At 45.2% G+C, this 19,450-nt stretch overlaps 2 protein-coding genes across 2 annotated transcripts in view; both read right to left on the bottom strand.

Moving 5' to 3' along the window:
* Positions 1-19,450, bottom strand: part of RFX8 (regulatory factor X8) — a 252,412-nt gene that overhangs the window by 11,012 nt on the left and 221,950 nt on the right. The window contains exons 16-23 of the mRNA XM_064572648.1: positions 16,700-16,763; positions 12,584-12,694; positions 11,916-11,993; positions 8,044-8,157; positions 6,879-7,029; positions 4,200-4,258; positions 2,562-2,718; positions 93-187 (exon numbers count right to left, since the gene is read on the bottom strand). Of these exons, the coding sequence (XP_064428718.1) occupies positions 93-187; positions 2,562-2,718; positions 4,200-4,258; positions 6,879-7,029; positions 8,044-8,157; positions 11,916-11,993; positions 12,584-12,694; positions 16,700-16,763 (829 nt within the window). The remainder of the gene's footprint in view (positions 1-92; positions 188-2,561; positions 2,719-4,199; positions 4,259-6,878; positions 7,030-8,043; positions 8,158-11,915; positions 11,994-12,583; positions 12,695-16,699; positions 16,764-19,450) is intronic.
* On the bottom strand, positions 9,575-11,089 carry LOC123851433 (solute carrier family 25 member 3-like). The gene is given in 2 exon segments (XM_045885205.3): positions 9,575-10,733; positions 10,736-11,089. Coding segments are annotated over 2 exon segments (1,086 nt in total). The 5' UTR covers positions 11,022-11,089; the 3' UTR covers positions 9,575-9,933.

The raw sequence follows: 19,450 nt of genomic DNA on the forward strand, positions 1-19,450 counted from the left end.
CATTGCACCAGGTCATGGGCACGGGTGCTAAAATGTAGCTAGAATGATCAACAACCCCTTCTTCCCTTTAAAAAAAAATAATTGTTTTGTACCTGGAAGACAAATGTTTGGAGATTTGAAGACAGACAATTCAGGAATATGCTGAGATCTGTGGATGTCCCCAGCAAAGAAATCAAACTGCTTAAACCTGTAAACAAAAGAAGCAAAACGATTGTGAGCAAAGTAGCAGGATTTTACTGTAGGTATTTGTATACTAGGTGACCTAGGGGACAACACTGGTCCCGGAGTTCAAAGGCATTTCCTGGCGCCTCACACTCCTTTTGAACACAAAGGATGAATTCTAAAGCTGGATTTGTCACCTCTGCGGTCAACTAGTTCAGAGTTACATGGTCTTGCCTCTTAGGAACCACGTCTGTCACTTGTTGAAATGGAAAAAAATATTTTGAAATAATAACTACACCTTGTAATTATACAGAACCCAGCTACAGATGAGCTCATTGCATGATACAGACATGAGCTCACCTACCCTTGCCGTTTTCACAAAAGGGGTAGTTTATTAATGTCCTTTAAACCCATGGTGGACATCAAAGCCGATGAGGGATGTGGCTTGCCTGGGGCTATAAACTCAGTTAGTACAGACCTGAAGGGTGGGGCCCAAGCATGTGTGACATCAGGACTGGGTCCTCACCCGCACAGGCAGCACTGAGCAAAGAACAGCCTTGGGCTCGCCCACCTTTTGGAATGTGGCTATGTACCAAGCAGAGTTTAGAAACCCGAGTAGGTTGCCATGGCCCTGACTGAGGCTTGGCCAGGTCTCATCTGGAGGATCCTCCAGGGACACCTCAAGCATTTATCTGCTAGGCGTCAGCAGTGGTGACCAGAATATTGCCTCCCTGCTGGCTCTGTGCCCTTCTGGAAGTCCTATTTACAAGAATGCCAGTAGGAGCCCACAGGACTACTGGGCAGGCTTCTGGGGGAGAGGCCTCATGCCCTCCTGGGGCTCCCTGGGCTCTGGCTGGGGGCAACAGCAGGCTTTGAGCAATTACCTGGAGTTTGGGGGAGAGCCAGTAGCCTGGGGAGGGGGCCTTTTGGGCTCCTACAAATGAGCACTGCTTGTCCATATCTCTGAAGTTTCCTAGGTTAGGGGTTTACCTTCTCATTACTGGTTTGGGAGGGGAGGAGCTGGGATTTGGAACAGCCAGACAATAGGGGCAGGCGCGACCCGCCGACAAGTATGGACCTATTTATATATTTTATTTTATTTATTTTTTTTTTTTAAAGATTTTATTTATTTATTTGAGAGAGAGAGAATGAGAGAGAGCAAGCACATGAGAATGGGGAGGGTCAGAGGGAGAAGCAGACTCCCTGCCGAGCAGGGAGCCGGATGTGGGACTCGATCCCGGGACTCCAGGATCACGACCTGAGCCGAAGGCAGTCGCTTAACCAACTGAGCCACCCAGGCGCCCTATTTATATATTTTAATAACTGGTACAATCCTACCAAAGTCGGCCCTACTTCCAGGTTAAAGAAAGAGGCCAGGATAATTTGTGGTGCATTTATGCACTACTGAATCCATGTATTCATCTAGTTATGAAGTATGCGGGTGCTACCATGTGCCAGCACCGTGTTGGGTAGACCAAGATGAATAAGCCACAGCTGACACTGGAAGAAGCCCACACGTTCTGGGGAGGCAGCCCTCAGCACAGCTAAGTGTATCAGGACAGGGCCAGGCTCATGGAGGATGAGGCTACTGGACCTTCCCGGGCCATCCTGGGGGAGTGTCTGGAACATGCATGAATGGAGCGTGGCTCCCATGGCCCCTCCTGGCAACTCTCCTACAAAGGCCTAGAGATTCGCCTGTAGTCTGGGGGAGGAGGTCATACACCTTCTGCAGCTCTCCTCCTGAAACAGCACCCAGGTTCTCCCTGCTGAGTGAGGACAGCTTCTTCTCTCACTACTCTCGCTTCCCGGAGATGGAACAATGCTGTCAGCCTGCTTGCCAAGCTCTTTGTGCAAGGGAGATTTTTCCCTTGAAAAATAGTTACAACTCTCAGATAGCAAAGGGCAGGAATATCCACATACTCACTATCACTTGTTTGGAAAGTAGGTTGGAAAGTTTGGTAAGAGCACGTGGCTAAGCTTCACCTTATGAAAGATAACACTGGTGATGCTATAACAATAGCGACACAGCGGCACCTGGCAAGGCAGGGAGCGAACTTAATGTGATTCGGACCTAGTTAGAAGAGACACTGTCGAATCTGCATGTACACGATCGATGGTTTTTTCCAAAGGAGATACCCCAGGTTGATTTCCAGGAAGAAATACTGGGAAGCAACAACCACCCTCCTCTGTTCATTCATTCAACGAAAGTGGATTTGCACTGGGGACCTGGTGGACCCTTCCTCACCCCTGCAGGAAGAGATGTGCGAGCAGACACATGATAATATCAAAGAGTAAAGTAGGTTCTACCTCGACTAAGAATTCATAAACTAGTGATGGCCGCACCAGCCCCAAATATATCCCAAAGGCCCCAATAATGCAAGGTGCAGAAGGAAGATTACATTTCATCTCCGCGTGTGTCTCCAGGTCAGCGGCACTACTTGGGTTACTTGGCAGGGCTTTCTTAGACGTGTCCAAAGCACCTTGACTGGTGATGGCCTGTAGGTCTGACTTCAAAATGCTGACTCTCCTGTTATTTTTCAACACCATTTTCATAGTCTAAAGATAATGGAGAAGCATAATAACTTCATTAAATCTTGCCCTTTTACTTTTGCCTAATTCCCCTCTCCAAACGACTAAGTTTTTTTTTTTTTTTTTTTTTTTTGAGGAGAAAGAGAAGTGGATTTGGGTATTACCCACTAAAACTGAATCCTACATGACAACTGAAATGTTCAAATTGCATGCATTCCAGGATGGCCTTTCTGAAAATCACCATTTGGAGTGCTTCTGCTCAGAGGCAGATATGGTCAGGGCTCCCGGGGCTCTGTGGCTCTTCCTCTCCCTGATTCTTATTCTCTGCACCCCACTCCATGAGCCTGAACTACTCTAGAGAGGAGCATGGTGGCTGTGCCGGAAGCTCTGCAAGGAGAACATGGCTCCACAGACGCCAGTTCCAGAGGGGTGCTGCAGGCACCAGATGCTGTCTCTGTCCTTCCCCTGGGCCATGAATTCAGCCGCTGGGAGCTGAATTCTTCAGCCACCCAATGGGGACAATCCAATCCCCTCCATTTCTGGAGCCCCGGGGCTGAGCAGGGGGTCATCCTCAACACCAGCCTCAGGAGCAGGCCCTGCAGCCACCTCCTCCACCTGACAGGGGAAGAGCCTGAGGGCACCTGGGATGTTGAGTAAACCTTCCCCCAGCCATCGTGTTCAGAAAGAGAAGATTCAGAGCAGGGTGGCTCTAGAACCCGAGCTTGCCGCTTGGGCTGGCCATCATCAGTTGACCTGATCAGGAATGAGAAAGTGCTGGAGAACTGGATGGGCTGTGAGCACATAGGCAGGAAACAACCCCAGGAAACGTGAAGTCGAGAGAGAGTTTTGTGCTGGAAGGACAGAGATGGCGAAGCGGAGGGGCCCAGCCGCGCTCCTCCCGAGCTGGGACTGATTTGGAACAGAGCCTCAGTCCCAATCTGGTGTCCACAGGATTTCAGAACAGATTCCTGAGCGGCCCACACACTGGCATTATGGAATCTTTCTTTCAGCCCTTCTCTGCCTTCCTCTAACACTGAAGCTACATAAACAACCCAGGAGGGAGAAGGTCAGAGCTGAGAAACCTGGCAGACTGGACACACGGAGTCCATGGGGCCATGCACCGGGTGATGGGCTCCGTCTGTCTGTTCTAGACTCTGCCATGATGCCCTTTCACCTCTGACACTGGCTGGCCCTGGTCAGCACTTATGTGGGTTCTTCCTCTAGAACTTTAGAACACTGACCTGCTTGTTCTGCTTTTTCTCCTGCAGGGAGAACCTTTCTGAGCAGGGGAGAAGTGGGGTGGGCTTCTAGCTGAGAGTTTTGGGCACACTACACCTTCCCAGTTAGTGGCCAACAAGATCCTCCTGTCTGCCCTCTGCCCTCTAAGGGGATGGACATGGCCTCCCTACAAAGGGAGCTACCGTCTGCTCTTAGGACATACTTGCAGCTTTCACTTTTTGCTTCAGGAAACTACTTTGTTCCCTACTGTCCTGTTGGCTGAAACCTACCTTTGCCATGTTGGAAAGGTATGTCTTCCTTCTTAGTCTTTTGACAAACACAGTAACTTCTGTTAAGAACAAAACATATGGCCATTATTAATACTGTAGCTTCAAGTTTTTTAAAAATAAATATTTCTATTTATTTATTTGACAGAGAGAGAGAGAAAACACACAAGCAGGGGGAGGGGCAGAGAGAGAGGGAGAAGCAGACTCCCCACTGAGCAGGGAGCCCGATGCGGGCCTCGATCCCAGGACCCTGGGATCATGACCTGAGCCAAAGGCAGATGCTTAACTGACTGAACCACCCAGGCATCCCTGTAGCTTCAAGTTCTTATGTACACAGCGGGGAAGAGGACGCACAGCACGGACATGAGGCCCACGCATTTGCCTAGGAAGGTACGGCTGCCTAAACTGCCCTCCACACAGGGAGGCCTCCACGCATCCTGGTCTTCCCACTGCCCACTGGCCCTTTCCCAAATGGCTAGGAGATACTGGCAGGGACCACTTGACTAAAACCATCCCCCCCGCCCCCGTGCCAGAATGTGATATACTCCCAGCATCTGACGTGCCTGCTCAAAGGAATTTAGGACTTCCCCCAACTTTGTCATCTCTACAGTGCTCTCCTCAACAACTGACCCAAGGAGGGGCATCTGGGTGGCTCAGTCAGTTGAGCGTCCGACTCTTGATTTCAGCCCAGGTCAGAATCTCAGGGTCCTGGGATCGAGCCCCGCACTGGACTCTGTGCTCAACGGGGAGACGGCTTCAGGATTCTCTCTCCTTCTGTTCCTCCCCCCATGCTCACTTGCTCTCTCTCAAATAAATAAATAAATCTTTAAAAAAGAAAAGTGACCCAAGAAAAGGAAAGGGTGAAAAGAGGAAACATAAAAGGAGTGTGTGCATGTATTCATCTGACAAATATTTATGAGGGACACTAGTGCAGTGTTTGCTCCATAATGTGTGCTGGGTGTTCACTGGATTGTTGGACAAAGGAGGGCAGCCTCCACCTGCTAGGGGCTCACTGGCTGAGCATGGGTCACCAGACAGACGTGCAGACGCCTTCCCCACAGCAGGGTAAGTGCCCCGGGCAGTGTGAGAGCCACCTGGGGAAGAATGAAGGAAGGGGTGTGTGGGGGTGCAGAGGGGAGGGAGGGGCCTGTTTGGAAGAAGGTGTCAGGTGTGGCTTCATTTAGAATGTGCAAGTTAGGAGTTAGGGAGGGGTGAGGTCTTGGCGGGGGAGGGAGGTGGGGGCTTGGGACGGGGCTGGCAGTCTAGGCAGAGACAGGAGCAGGAATAAGGACCTTTCTGGAGACAACCTGTCTTGTGTTGCTGGGGAGTACCAGTGGGGGGATTCCCCCAGGGGTTGGGGACAAGGATGAGGCCAGAGGCCAAGCTGTAAATGACTCTGCATAGTGAGTGAAGGCCTGTGGACCGTCCAGGCAGCAGGGACCGTGGAAGGTTTTAATGGGTCAGATCACTGTGTAGAACCATCACTAGGGGCAGAGGGACGTGTGACCGAGGGGGTGAGGCTGGAGGCAGGATAACCAGCTAGAAAGCTCTGAAGTAGCCTCAGGGAGGGACGGAGGGAGACTGGGCTTGAGTGGCAAAGTCTCCTCACTTCATGGACCCTCTGCCATAGCAAGTTCCAGACCTCATATTCCCTGCAGCACCCTCTTTCTGCTGATTCTTGGCTGGCAGTCTCTGGCCCATGGTCCCTGCCCGGCCATGGGAACATGTCCATGTGGGTCACACGGGATCAAGATTCCCAGTGTGAGCACTGAACACAGCAAGGGGTGCAGGGCTGGTGGGTTAAAATTAGAGCTGGTCCTGTTCTGGGGCCAGTCTGAGAAGACAGCAAACAGTGTGCAAAGAAAGCAAGACTCAGCCCTGAGCAAGCTGGCCCAGGAAGAGGAGGGCCCGGGTGGGGAGGGCGCTGGAGGCAGCTACAGGCAATGGTGGAAAACCTCACAGAGGCAGGAGGGGGAAAAGAGGTATTTCCAGGACCATAAAGCATGTCCTGCACACGTGGGTGAGTGTTGGCATTTTAAGCCGCTGTAGGCCTTGAGCAGACAAGCAGCCTGGGGGAAGTAGTCTTCAGAGACTACCACCTGGCAGCAGAATGGAAGGGAACATGTTCTAGAAAGTCAATGGGGAGACCAAGACCACAAAAATGTGAATGCCCCAGTGGCCCAAGAGGTGTGAAAGTTAAGGACATGGGAGGAATTTCTAAGGAGGGAGCGATATTCTTGGAAGCCTTGCTGGGAGGCCACACAGAGCACGAAGAGGCAGAAGAATATTGGGCCACCTAGCCCAAGGACTGTAGGCTGCCTTCAGAGGGCTGGTTTGAGAAGGCACACATTAGCCACCAGCTGGATGCACTGTGGCTTCTCCCTGGCCTGGGCCATAGTCAGCGGCACCTTTTCTGCATCTCTAACACCGTGGGCCTGTCAGAAGTCCACGTTAGGATTTATAAGGGGCAATCGATGAAAGGATGTGGATGGACCAGCACAAGGACCCAACATTGCACTAAAGAAAATGCCAGCAGATCCGAACTGGTCAGGCCTTGCGGGCTGCAGTTTAGTGCAGGAGGAGAAGAGTTACCCACCAGCTGAGATGTCCTGCCTCAGTGTGAAAGTTAGATCCTTCATCTACTCTCACAGAATTCATTTTTTTTTTTCCATTGAAACCTACCTTTGAGTTTAGAGATCTGTACAAGGGCTGGAAAACCTTCCAATGCATTAAGTAGCCACAGCTTAAATTTCTTGCTGAATAACCGGACAGACTTCAGGTACTGGATAGAAACATCTTCCAAAAAGTCATGAAGGAGAACATCCTCAATTCCCTACAATGGAATTGTCGAGAGGTGATGACTGCAGGCCAGGGTAGGCGTCCTCTAGTTCTTTTTTTTTTTTTTTTAAAGATTTTATTTATTTATTTGACAGAGAGCGAGCGAGAGCAGGAACACAAGCAGGGGGAGTGGGAGAGGGAGAAGCAGGCTTCCCGCTGAGCAGGGAGCCCAATGTGGGACTCGATCCCAGGACCCTGGGATCATGACCTGAGCCGAAGGCAGACGCTTAACGACTGAGCCACCCAGGCGCCCAGGCGTCCTCTAGTTCTAAGTGGCCATGTTCGGCTGTGCCACAAACTCAGAGAGAAAGCTACCACGCAGCCCTCGCCACTGCTCAATGTGTGTGGCCAGAATGGGATTTTTCTTAAAGATCTTAAAATACTGATAATTGTTCCAAAAATGTTCAGAAACACTATTTCAGCCAATAGTAGATGTGATCAAAGCCAACTATGTAAGGGCTGAACCCAGCCTCCAGTTTTCAACCTTTTTGTTAAACATTTCGAGGTACTAGATTGTTTCCTAAAAAATAATAAAGTAAGAGGTAAAGGTTCATGACCAGCTTCAGGAGAAGCACAGAAATTATATATAACTGATCCCCAAATAACAATAATCACTCTGGAGATCGAGCATTTAAAAAAAGCAATGAGAAAACCCAGCACTTCTGTATATTCCAAAGCAATTATTCCAGCTACTCATTTTAAAGACTTCTTTGTTGAAGTTACCAGAGAAAGAACTTTGACTCAGTGCAGGGCTCACTAATCACTGGAACCATACTTCACCAGGTGTACTGGCTTTTTCTTTCCATGAGGTAACTCTCACTGAATTTAAAAAAAAGAAGCTGAGTTTTAGGGAAAGATTAAAAGGCTCCATCAACACCACAATTTACTCCTTAGAGGGCCTGAAGCCCATGGAGTCTGCAGAACAGGAGGGCTGCAGTCCTAACCCCAGCATCTGGTATTAGTTTCTGGAAAGGACACAAACCAGCAAGGCAAGCAAATGTCTTCCTACCTTGTACAGCTGCACATCGTAGCATTTAAAGAGCTGGCACACATCGGGCAATGTCATAAGCATGACTGTGTCTTGCTGCAGAGATTTCCAGAAGGAAGTGAGCAAGTCCTCCACCTGATGAGGAAACAGAACATACCTCCCCAAATTCATTTTGTGCCTGGTGAGATTGATCCCCCGTTATATACTTAATCAGCCCCAAATGATAATGGGATGAATTTCAGTCCAGTTAATGTATAGCTCAGCCTATCAGCTTTTCCAAGCTGTGTTTTAGAAGTGTTCTTTCCAGCAACCCATCAGTGAGCCACTAGCCAGTTGGATGGGATGATGTGGAATGGCATTTTCATGAAGTTTTCTGGAATGAAGGCTGTTTCTGACCACAAGGGGGCTCCTGTTGATTTGTAATAGGATGAGGATCTGGCCACAGGGCACAGACCACAGTTCAGAACAAATGTTCATTGACTGACTGACTCCCTCAATTATTTGTCAGCTCAGAAGGACATGTAACAGTATGTAATCAAAGAGACCTCCTTGATAAGTTAGAATTCACCCAAGGACTATGTGAGCCAAAGGGCACCGGTATCATTCTCCATGGAGCCTTCTTTAAAGACTTCTGTAGATACCTTTTGTTGTGGAACAAAATGGCAGCTTCCTTATTTTTCTTTATGTTTGCCCATGTTGACTCTTCAGACTCTATTACTGAACCAGGTGGCCAATCTGAGATGCCAACTAATAAAGACCCTTGCCTTTTTAGGATTTTTGCAGGCTCAAATATTTTGCAGCGTTGAAATCCTGACACAAGGACCTGCTGATGACTCTAGGCAAAGAGCTATTCCTGTATACAGGCTGTCAAGGTAGTTACAGCCAACTCTCAAAGTACCTGATGATGAGCCTGTGATTTGAAATCCAGTTATCAGGGCATTAATTCTAGAGAAGACATCTCCAAAGAGGCTCATAGATATTGAACAAAAAATGCAATAGTGGGATGAATAGGATTATTTAATCTTTTTACTGTCAGATTGGTAACTTTGGAGCATGGCTTTTGGGGTTGGTGGGTCTGAATGAGGTAGCAACCATGGGCTCATCTCTGCTAACTCCCTCACCACCCTTGTCCAAAGTCATCCAATCCTGTTGCATCTGCTTCAGATATATTTCTCCAATTTGCCCATCTTTCTCTCTGATATCATTGTCACTGTTCCAGACTTGACCCCTCCCCTCACTTCTCACCTTGACTATGACAAAACCTCCTCATTGCCATCTACTCCAATATGGCAATCTTGCATCACTGCTCCCCCACCACCTTCTCAATCAATCAGAATTCTTCACAGGGCATGAGGCCCTTTCTAGGACCAGACTACTTTCCCACATCCCCTCTGGTTCTCTCCTTCAGAGATATTTATATCTAGTCATAGTGACTCTTCTGTCATGTCATGCTTGAGAACATCTTGCTGCTCTTACCTACACCATTAGTTCTACCTGGAACTCCTTTCCTACTGCACTTTTGAGTGTATCTGAACCTCTGCTTTTCCACTGCAATCAATAGCTTCATGGCTTCCCCTTGGGAGACTATCCAGCCATCTTTTTTACTCTTTCTCCCAGCACCCAGAACAATCTAATCAAGCTGCTATTCTAGAACTTGCCATATTGTATCATATTTATTGGCTTATATTGCTCCTTTTAGTACCAGATTGTAAGCTTCTTTTTTTTTTTTTCGTGAGTAGTTGTGTTTATTTCAACAGCGGATTTGAAACCCTTGCCTTAGGCAAGAGACTACAGTAATTATACCAGGAATAGACAATTTCCTACACTGTCAAATATATAAAAGTTCTTCTTGCACTTTCCTCAACACTGATCAACAAGTAGATTCAGTCCACATTTGCTTTGATCATTCTACTAAGTTAACCCAAGCTTCTTCTTCAGAGACTCTGGCATTTCAGGTGGAGGAGGGCGAGGGAGCCTGAAGTAGATCTTCACAGAGTCATAGATGAACCACTGTAGTGCAGTCAGAGTGCCAATCGTGATGATACAGGCAAAGATTGCCTTCCACACACCTTTAAATCCAAGTCTCTGAAGAACTTGAGAAGCACTGCTACCTTTCTCCTTATTCAACACAGATACCACGGAATCAGCAGGGTGAGAAACAATTGCACAGAAGACTCCAGCTATGTGACCTGCCACAAATGTTACAACCAGTTGCTCTGCCTTTGAACATTCACTTTGGGGCTTAGGAGCCACAAACTTGTAAAATGCTTCAATGATATGTTCAAAGCAGGCAAATTTCATCATGGTATATGGTATCTGTCTCATCCAGAGAGGGGCAACTCCCTTGTAGAATGCTTTTAAGCCTTCTTCCTTATACATTTTGGGAGCTGCATCCCTCAAAGTGTTGGCATAACCTGGCTGGGTTTGAATTTGAACCTTAGCAGCTTCCATAGGAGCCAGGGCAATGTCAGCAAAGAATTCAGCACTGGCAGAAGCAGCCAAATATAGTGATGTGTGCCAGAGATAGGCATTCTCCTCCTCAAGCATGTTGCTATACAAGACTTTGAAAACTTCATAAAAGCCAAACTTGCAGAGCCCCTGCATAGAGTAGCCAATGGAAGTCGGAGCCCATCGTTTAGCCAAACCACGAACACCACCCTCTTCAAGTGTAACTGAGAATCCATTAAATATGCCCTTGTACTTTTGGGGTTCACCCGCATAGAGCATTTCCCTAAATCCAGAGGAAGGACAGCAGTGTGTGTCAGACCACAACTTAAGACCCCACCAAAGCCACACAGTGCATAAAACTTCATGGAGCCATATTCGCAGCTGTATTCTTCCACAGCAGCTGCTGCCAGATTGCAGGAGTGGGAACGGCAGGGCCGGCCCGGGGGACCTGTGGGGCTGCTGCGGGGGCCCGTGAGGCCATCGTGTACCAGCTGTAGGTGTGGCGTGTTGAAGGGGTTCACCTGCACCAGATGCACCATAGACGAGAACATCTTCTTCCTAAGATGGCGAACACACAACCGCTCCCTCGAAAAGGCTGCAGCTCACAGAGGCCGAACGTCCTCCCAAACCCTTAGATCTGTGCCCTTCAGGCAGATTATAAGCTTCGTAAGCCTTATGGAGAATACCTTCCTAGTTCCAGAAATGGTACTAGTCACAGGGTAAAAATTAAGTTAATGTTTGATGAGCAAATGAAGGAAAGGAGTGTATTAGATATTCAAGGTGGATGGATATTGAGAAAATTGCATCAGTAGGACAGGGGTCATCCTGAAGACATTTTGGTCTCTCCTTCACTATAATGTTTTACACTGAATAAGTACTAAATGAACTCATGCTAAATGAATATTATCACCCAAAGCTGAAGTACTTAGAACCCTAGGCATCAGAAAAGCTTTCATTGAAATGTGTGCTTGTTTCCCTGGATTTTCTACTGCAAAAGATAAAATTCAGAATGGTTAAAAGATGTGTTTGTTTTCCACAGCCAATTCTAGAATAAAACCCAATCATTACAACACAGATGACCCTGCTTCAAAGTCTTGCTTCTTTTTCAGTTAGCACTTATCAATAAAGTGGCTCTTCAGCATGACTGAAAATTCTAAGGTGAATAATATTACCAATACTTTATTCAAAATCAACATGAATTAGATCTTTAAGAAATAGCTGAATTATACTTAAAGCATAAGGTTATATTAGCACCTTGGAAAATTTCCAAATGATTAAACTGAGTAAAAATATCACCTCAGATATCACCTCAATATCTATAAATAGCTGACTTCTAAGCACTACAGTGCAATGAATTACCACTCGACATCCCTTGAGGGGGTCTTTTCAAGTAAAATGATTAATAGTGAGTCATAAATACTTATATTTTATAGATAAAACCCTACCCTCTCAAGTTCTTGGTTCCTCACGTTTTGTAAAATATCTTGGCAATAGTTGTAGTATTCATCAGCAAGAAAGGCCATCTAGGAAGGATATGGAAAATTATTTCAGTTTTAAAGTCACTTCAAGAATGAACTGATCCTCAAAGACCTCTCTCTAAGCCCTTAGAGGCTGCTGCTTATGTTGCAGTTCTGCTATGAGAGTAGCTGAGCTCTAACGGTGTTATTTATTTATGTGGAGCAATGGATACACATTATTGGCCTAACATGGACATAGCTTCAGTTTTGAAGTCATAACTCCAGGGTCTGTACCACCCACTAAAGAGGCCACCAATCTCTGACATCTTTCTCCCTAAACCCCAATTTCCCCCTTCATATTCCCCCGTCCCAGTTTCTAGAAAATCTGCCTATCTGTTCTCTGCTCTGTCATAGGGAAGCCCTCATTCTAGATGACAAAGTGGTTCCAGGTAGAGCCTTTCTGTAGGATGTGAGGGGAAGATCTGAATTTCCTGACTGCCACCAAGCCCAGGAGGGTATGTCGGTGCTCACAGGTCTGGAAGAAGGCAAATACTACTCCATTGGGTTCAAATGATCACAGGCAAACTAAGAAGACATTTACTCCTCTGGGCATCAAAGGCATGAAAAGTTAGTTTCTCCCATGCATGCAAGCCTACCATTTTGTAGGAATACTTCTTTGCCAGTTCTTGCTCCCAGAATGGACATCTCCTGAATTCAGACAAAGGGGATCCAACTGGATCTGTCCTTATCGGTGAATGATTTTCACACTAGAAACCATTTACACATAGATTATCTCTTGAAAATAAAATGCATTTTCTTGCATATAAACCATGTAATAATCACATTGCTACTACAGGTTAATGTTCTATGTAACCTTTTATCCACACCTCTGGACATATTGATCCTAGCAACTTTTCCCCCTTATTTCATTCCAAATGATATTAACCTTCCCTTATATTCTATAAACTCTGGTCATCAGGAAGCAGTTAGAACTGAATATATTACTCAAATGTGTCATTCTTGTGGTCGTGTATTACAAGTGCTATATAGTAACGTGATAAAAATATTATCTATGAATAATTTAATACCACAAATACATTTATACAATCCTTGTCTACATAACTGTCCCTCCGAAATAAAACCATATCCTGTCTAGGTCATGATGCCTGTATTATAAAAATGGTTAGTTATATCAGAAATCTCAGGGCCTAACTACCAAGGAAAATGAAGAGCACAGACTTCAGAAGGACACATTACAGAATGGTAAAACTGTTCCATCAAGGAGGAAAGAGGTATTCCTCTTGGCAGAAAGTGAATTCAACATTCCTTCCTGCTGTCCCTTTTGAAAAAGGGAAGGCAGGATCACTCCTGATTGATTGCAGGACCTTGATTTTATTTTAAATGATTTCTTCAAGATTTTCCAGAATGACGTTTGAATAATTTCCATTTCAATGGAGTAGGTTGAAATCATTCCTAGGAGTTGGAAATTGAACTTGTGAAGCCTGCCACATTGGATTGCAACACACATGAGGGTTTTCCTCTTCATTCTCTCTCCACCCCAATGGTTTGCTCTGTGACAGTACAGTTCCAAGGTTAGTATTTCATTCTTAGATCTTATATCCTCAGATCTTATATATTCAGAGCCTCACTGAGCTACTCACTTACATCTTGCTTAGTAGACTATGTGGGTTTGCAGTATGTTCCTGTCTACAAGCCACGTGAGGGCAGAGCGGCCTTCTGAACTGCCTGTACCCACCCTCATGGATAGAAGTGGCACTCGGCTACCACCCCACGAGGCGCTGCACACAATCGAGAACAGGCACTGCCAGCTTCCTCCTTCTCTCATGCTCCCTTGTTATCAACTCATATCACAGTGAGGATCAGGAGAGCTTAGGGGTCATGGTCAACAGTCTTTTCAGTGTCCTAAAATCTGTACTGCTTAACTCTTTGTGGTCCTGAACCCCTTTGAGAATCTGATGAAAGCAATTGACCTGGAGAAATGCACACTATGCACTTAATATTGTGAAGTTGAAATTACCCTTATCGGTATTTTTGGAATAAATAGAGGCATGGGTGTCTAAATAAATACATAAAGTAGTCACACAGAAAGGTGACAGCTCAAAGGATGTCATTTCCTGTGGGTTCTGTTTGGTTCCTACTGGGTTTGCACTGGGTGCTATTCAACCCCCATTCCTCCCACTTTGGAACACTGGTTTCACTCAGAGTCACTGGATGGACAACCGTTGTAGTATGTGGGTGAAGGCCATCAAGAAGGATGGGGCTATTCTGTGGAGTTCACTGGCCTGGCCATCAATCTTCTATTAGAGAAGCACTAAGGAATCATCCAGTCCAATTCTGGCTAGCTTCTCTTCCCTACCACATCTTATCCTAACTACATCCATTTTCTCCATAGCACACCCTGACCTCCTGTATTCATCAATGCTCCTGAGGCTGATGTTGCTATGATCAAAGCCAGTGTTTCTCAAGTGTGGTCCTGAAACCATCTACAACAGAATCTCCAGGAGTACTTGGGGTTCATATCCCTAGGGCCCTAGTAGATCAGATGAGGGCAGAAATCTGTCATTTTGATCAGCCTCCCAAGTGAGCCTTACGCACGCTCAAGTTGAGAATCACAGTTCGAGGCAGACTGTTCTTTGTCTTGCTGCAGAAATCTCTACATTTCAACATGGCAAAAACATCACAGTTCTACCTGTTCAATGTCCTATGTACTATCGTAGTAATGTACTATTGTATATTACATACTATTGTAATAATGTAAGAAATCATTGCAAGGAAAACGTGAAAGTAATCAATTACTAACAAAATAATAATAAAAAAGAAAGTTACATGTTCCTGGAGTTAATTCCTTCCAGGCTCTTCCTGTGAAAAGAACTGATCTTTCAGAAAAAGATTCAGAAAAAAAAATTGTTTTAAAATCACAAATTGAAATATTTTCTTTACAATATAAACAATCAGAAATCTAAAGTGAAAGTATGTTACAGAACCACTTAAGTTGGAATTTCTGCAGGAGAAGGCATTCGGGAAAGAATCAGAGGGATTCCCATTCTGGAGAAATAATTCAGCAAAATGACAAAGAAAAAAGTGAGAAATTCTATTTAGATTTTCCAGGTATATTAAATGCAGTTTGGGATTTTCAATAATTCTAAAAAATGTCATTGTAATCTTTAGTGAGCACATACTGTGTGTCACACCCTAGAGATACAATGGGGGATCCTTCCTGTCAATACCTGACCCTCTACGCATTATATGTCTCCCCTATCAATTCTCCTGGATGCCGTTGGTCCTTCCTGCATCCTTGAGGACACTGGTCCCTCAGTTATCACCCCCAAAGCAAATCTATCCTGTCATTCTCCTTCTAAAGATGCCTCAATGGTGGCCTACAGTCTCCACCAGTCTTCACTACAGGTGAAATGTAAACTCCTCGGCCTCGCATTGACAAGCTGTCTACCATCTGACCCTACCCAGAGCCTACTGTTCCCCCAAATCCTCACCTCTGCCTCCTCATTGCCCACATACCTCCCAGCGTGAATGCTAACCACGCCAAGATGAATGCCTCCTAAAAGAAGATCCAAGTGACCCCTCCAGGATCAGCTCAAGGACATTGTGGCAGGCAGAATGATGGCCACCAAAGATGTCCACATCCTAATCCCTGGAACCTTAGATGATGAGAGGGACTTTGCACATGTGATTAAGATTAAGGAACTTGAGATGGGGGAGATTATCTGGATCATCCAGGCAGCCCCAGTGTAATCACAAGGGCTCTTAACAGTAGGGAGCCCTTCCCTGCTGCAAAGAACCAGAGGGATGGCAGTGTGAGAAAGACTCAGCCTGTCTTTGCTGGCTTTGAAGACTGAGGAAGGGGCCATGAGCCAAGGAACATGGGCAGCCTCAAAAGCTGGAAAAGACAAGAAATGGATTCTCCCCTACATCCCCCAGAAAGACTGTAGCCAGCACTTAGATCTTTGCCTGGTGAGAACCATGTCAGACTGACTTCCAGAACTGTAAGAAAATAAGTTTGTGTTTTAAGCCACTAAATTTGTGCTAATTCACTACAGTAGCAATAGGAAATGAACACAGGCCACCTCTTCCATGAAGCCTTCCCTAATCACTCTGGCCCACTACAATTTTTCTCCTCCAATCCCACTTTGGACTTCTCAATCCACCTACAGCCTACCCAGCCCATTCCACAGCACACCAGTTATTTCATGTCTATCTTAGATTCCCAACCCTGAAACTGTATTCTATTCAAGTACAGAGAGTATGTTTTCGTTTGTTTTTACTTTTCTTTCACACCTCATTCAGTCCCCAAGAGTGCTGGTCACAAAAAAAGGTTTTCAAAAAGTTGTTCATTCAATGACACCATGTACTACCATGTCATCTTGGCCAACTTAAGTAAAATTCAATGCGTGATGTCATAGATTAGCTATTAATAGTTCTGGTGTCCTAATTCAAAGAACTATAACTGTAACATGGAGACACTTTCACACAAATTTATTGCTAACAACCTATGTCCTTCTTAATTATAGCAAAAGAAACACAAACAGCTGATGTACAGCAAATAGTATGCTTCTTGAGGACATCTGTCCCAGTGTGGCACACTGTGGATAATCAACAACCTTGGTCAAATGGGTGAGTGGTTAAGGACCACACATAATAAGAACATTAAACACAGGAAAACAGTTGCATCTGATCAAGCAATTACTGAATATTGCAGGGTCTATTATAGTAAATCTATTATATTCCATACTCACTGTTCCTTCTTGTTGGATAATGCTGTTATAATTAGTAGATTTTTCAAAGCCAATGATGTCTCCACTGTGATAGAACAGATAACAGAGAAATAATTTTAGTAAGCCACCTGTTTCTGAGCACAAGTATGAAGTGGTGTTCTTCTTCTTCCTCTTCTTTTTTTTTTGCAGCAAGTTTACTTATATGGGGTTTAACTTTTTTTTCAAAACTCTCCTCCAAGTTCCTATACATGACAGGTGATTAGAACCTGCTTGGAGTTAAAAAAATTGATTTCTGTAACTGGGACAACCATGTATTTCTTTTGAGGGGTTTATTCCCCTTAGAAGTAAGGTTATGATGTCATCATGGGTAGAACTTGCTCCTGAGAGAAAAGAAAAATCTTCATGGAAATGAGGTCTTATACTTTCTGATTTGGGGCTTTTAAAACGATGAATTCAGAAATGATAATATCCTCTGATGTATGTAAATGTAACAGAGCACCTTCACGGAACAAGGAAATGGAGAATAATGAGATGTACATTGCATTTCACCATGCCTCGGATTCATACCTTATAATGAAGATATTTGTACATCATGGAGAACAGATTCAGTCCTCCCCATGTGGTGTGGGACATTTTCCCTTTAATTCTGGGTATTTGAGAAACTGGGAGCCCAGAGACGACCCTCTTTTCACAGGAAATGTTTATTCTCTGGATGCCAGAGGAGGAGGCATCTCCTTCCCAGTTCCCCCACCATCCTCAGAGCTGTAGCTGCTCTGTCCACTCCAAGTCAATACATATCCTTACACCTGATTGTTTCAACTTTACGTAAACATACAAAGAGAAGAGGAAAGCAGTAGACCAGTGCTCTGCTTCTGGAAACAAGGCAATGTTCTTCAAGGTAGGATGGCCTGGGAGGAGGTCAGGGTCCAGGGGCACAGGGGAGATGGAGATCAATGGCTTTCATCTCACACAGGGAGAGACTACAGCCCCTCCCATTCTCTCCAAATCCCCAGAAGCTCTCTGCTAAAGGTGTCTGTCCAGTCTCCAATCCAAGTTGTGGGAAACTGGGCAGAATACTTGATACCCATCTGATCAATATTTCCACATAATATTCTACTTCAAAACAGGGCAAATAGATTCAGGGTCTGAAACAAAACCACTAGAAAGCCACCCTCTTCATCTTCAATTAAGAGTTGTTATCACAATGGGAATTGTACTTTGGAGTGTTCAATGGCAAGAGGGTTTCAGAATGTGGGATCTGTTCAACCTGGAGGGGAGATAACCCTCCACATAGCATGATGGATTGATGCATGATGCAAAGAGAGCCACAGGTGAAGAATTTGAGATGTCTTGGAATTCCACTTGTCATATCTCAATGATCTCTTGGGTAGGTATGGACAAAGATGGAGTTTCTCCAGGTAAAATCTGTAAGCAGCTCATTGCCACACAGGTTCTGGGACATTACCTCAAGACCAACAAACAATAAATAAAACACTGGATAAAACCTAGAATGAAAGAAGACAGAAGAGGGGTGCCTGGCTGGCTCAGTTAAGCATCTGCCTTCAGCTCAGGTCATGATCCCAGGGTCCTGGGATTGAGTCCTGCATCAGGCTCCCTGCTCAGTGGGGAGTCTGCTTCTCCGTCTCCTTCTGCCCCTTCCCCCTGCTTGTGCTTTCTGTCTCGCTCTCTCAAATAAAAAAAGAAAATCTTAAAAGAAAGAAAAAAGACAGAAAAAAATGTCAGAAATGAAAGTTCACTGAGTAAAGGGCTAATAGAAGAGGAATTTAAATAAAAATATATAGTCATCAGCCTTTAAGAGATGTCCTAAAAATCACTTGTGAGGCCTTTCCTCAACTAAATTGGAGGGAGAGCAATTTCTCTACAATTCCATATTGGGTTAATATGCTACCCTAATATATTTTCTTTGGAAAATGAATCCAAGACCATGGTATGAATATATTCAGCCCCATCCATCCATCCATCCATCCATCCATCCATCCATCCATCCATCCATCCATCCCCCATTGCCTCATGAAATATTTACTGCATGCCTACTATGTCAGGCATTGCACTAGGCCTTGGGGGATATAACTGCGATTGTGGTGGACAGTCTGTTCTCATAGAGGTGACAGCCTATAGAGGAAAAAAGATGTTACATAAATAACTGCAAAGACATGGCATGGGAGTTAAGACAGTTGAAGTATAGGGTGTTAGGGGAATATATGTTGGGGGGCATGCTATTTCCTTGTTAGTTTGACAGTTTACATGCAGCTTAATAAACTCAGGAGGGTGTCACTTGTGATTAGCTAGTCCCTTTGGTTAGTACATATCACAACACTGTACTTGGACAGCACTTACTAAACTCTTTTGACGATGACAGCAATCTTCATGGGACATTCCTTTGGCAACTTAGAAACAGGAGTCTGGAAGCTAGAAGGTTTGGTTTCTGACTTAAAGGAATGACAAGGGAAACCCTCCGCCTTGTTGCTCAGTCCCTCTGCCCCAACCCTGATTCCAGTAGCTTTGGAAGCCAATCAGTTGAGAGTGATACTCTCAATTATGTAGGACTTATAAATGCAACTCCCAAGTTCCTGCCATGTGTTCAATGTGTAGTATATGAGTTTAATTCAACAGCCATTGAAAGGAGGGTGGTGTTACCCTCCTCACTGTTAAAAGGAGGCTGAAAGCGAACTCCCTGCCACATAGAGGCCTTTGTGTGTCAGACTAGGGGACACAATCCCACTATTCTCACTGGGGCGTTATTTTATTTTT

This window comes from Mirounga angustirostris, unplaced genomic scaffold, assembly GCF_029215605.1.
Source record: "Mirounga angustirostris isolate CCGP_5_RB_7025 unplaced genomic scaffold, mMirAng1.0.hap1 SCAF_10, whole genome shotgun sequence".
In the NCBI taxonomy this organism is placed as follows: Eukaryota; Metazoa; Chordata; class Mammalia; order Carnivora; family Phocidae; genus Mirounga; species Mirounga angustirostris.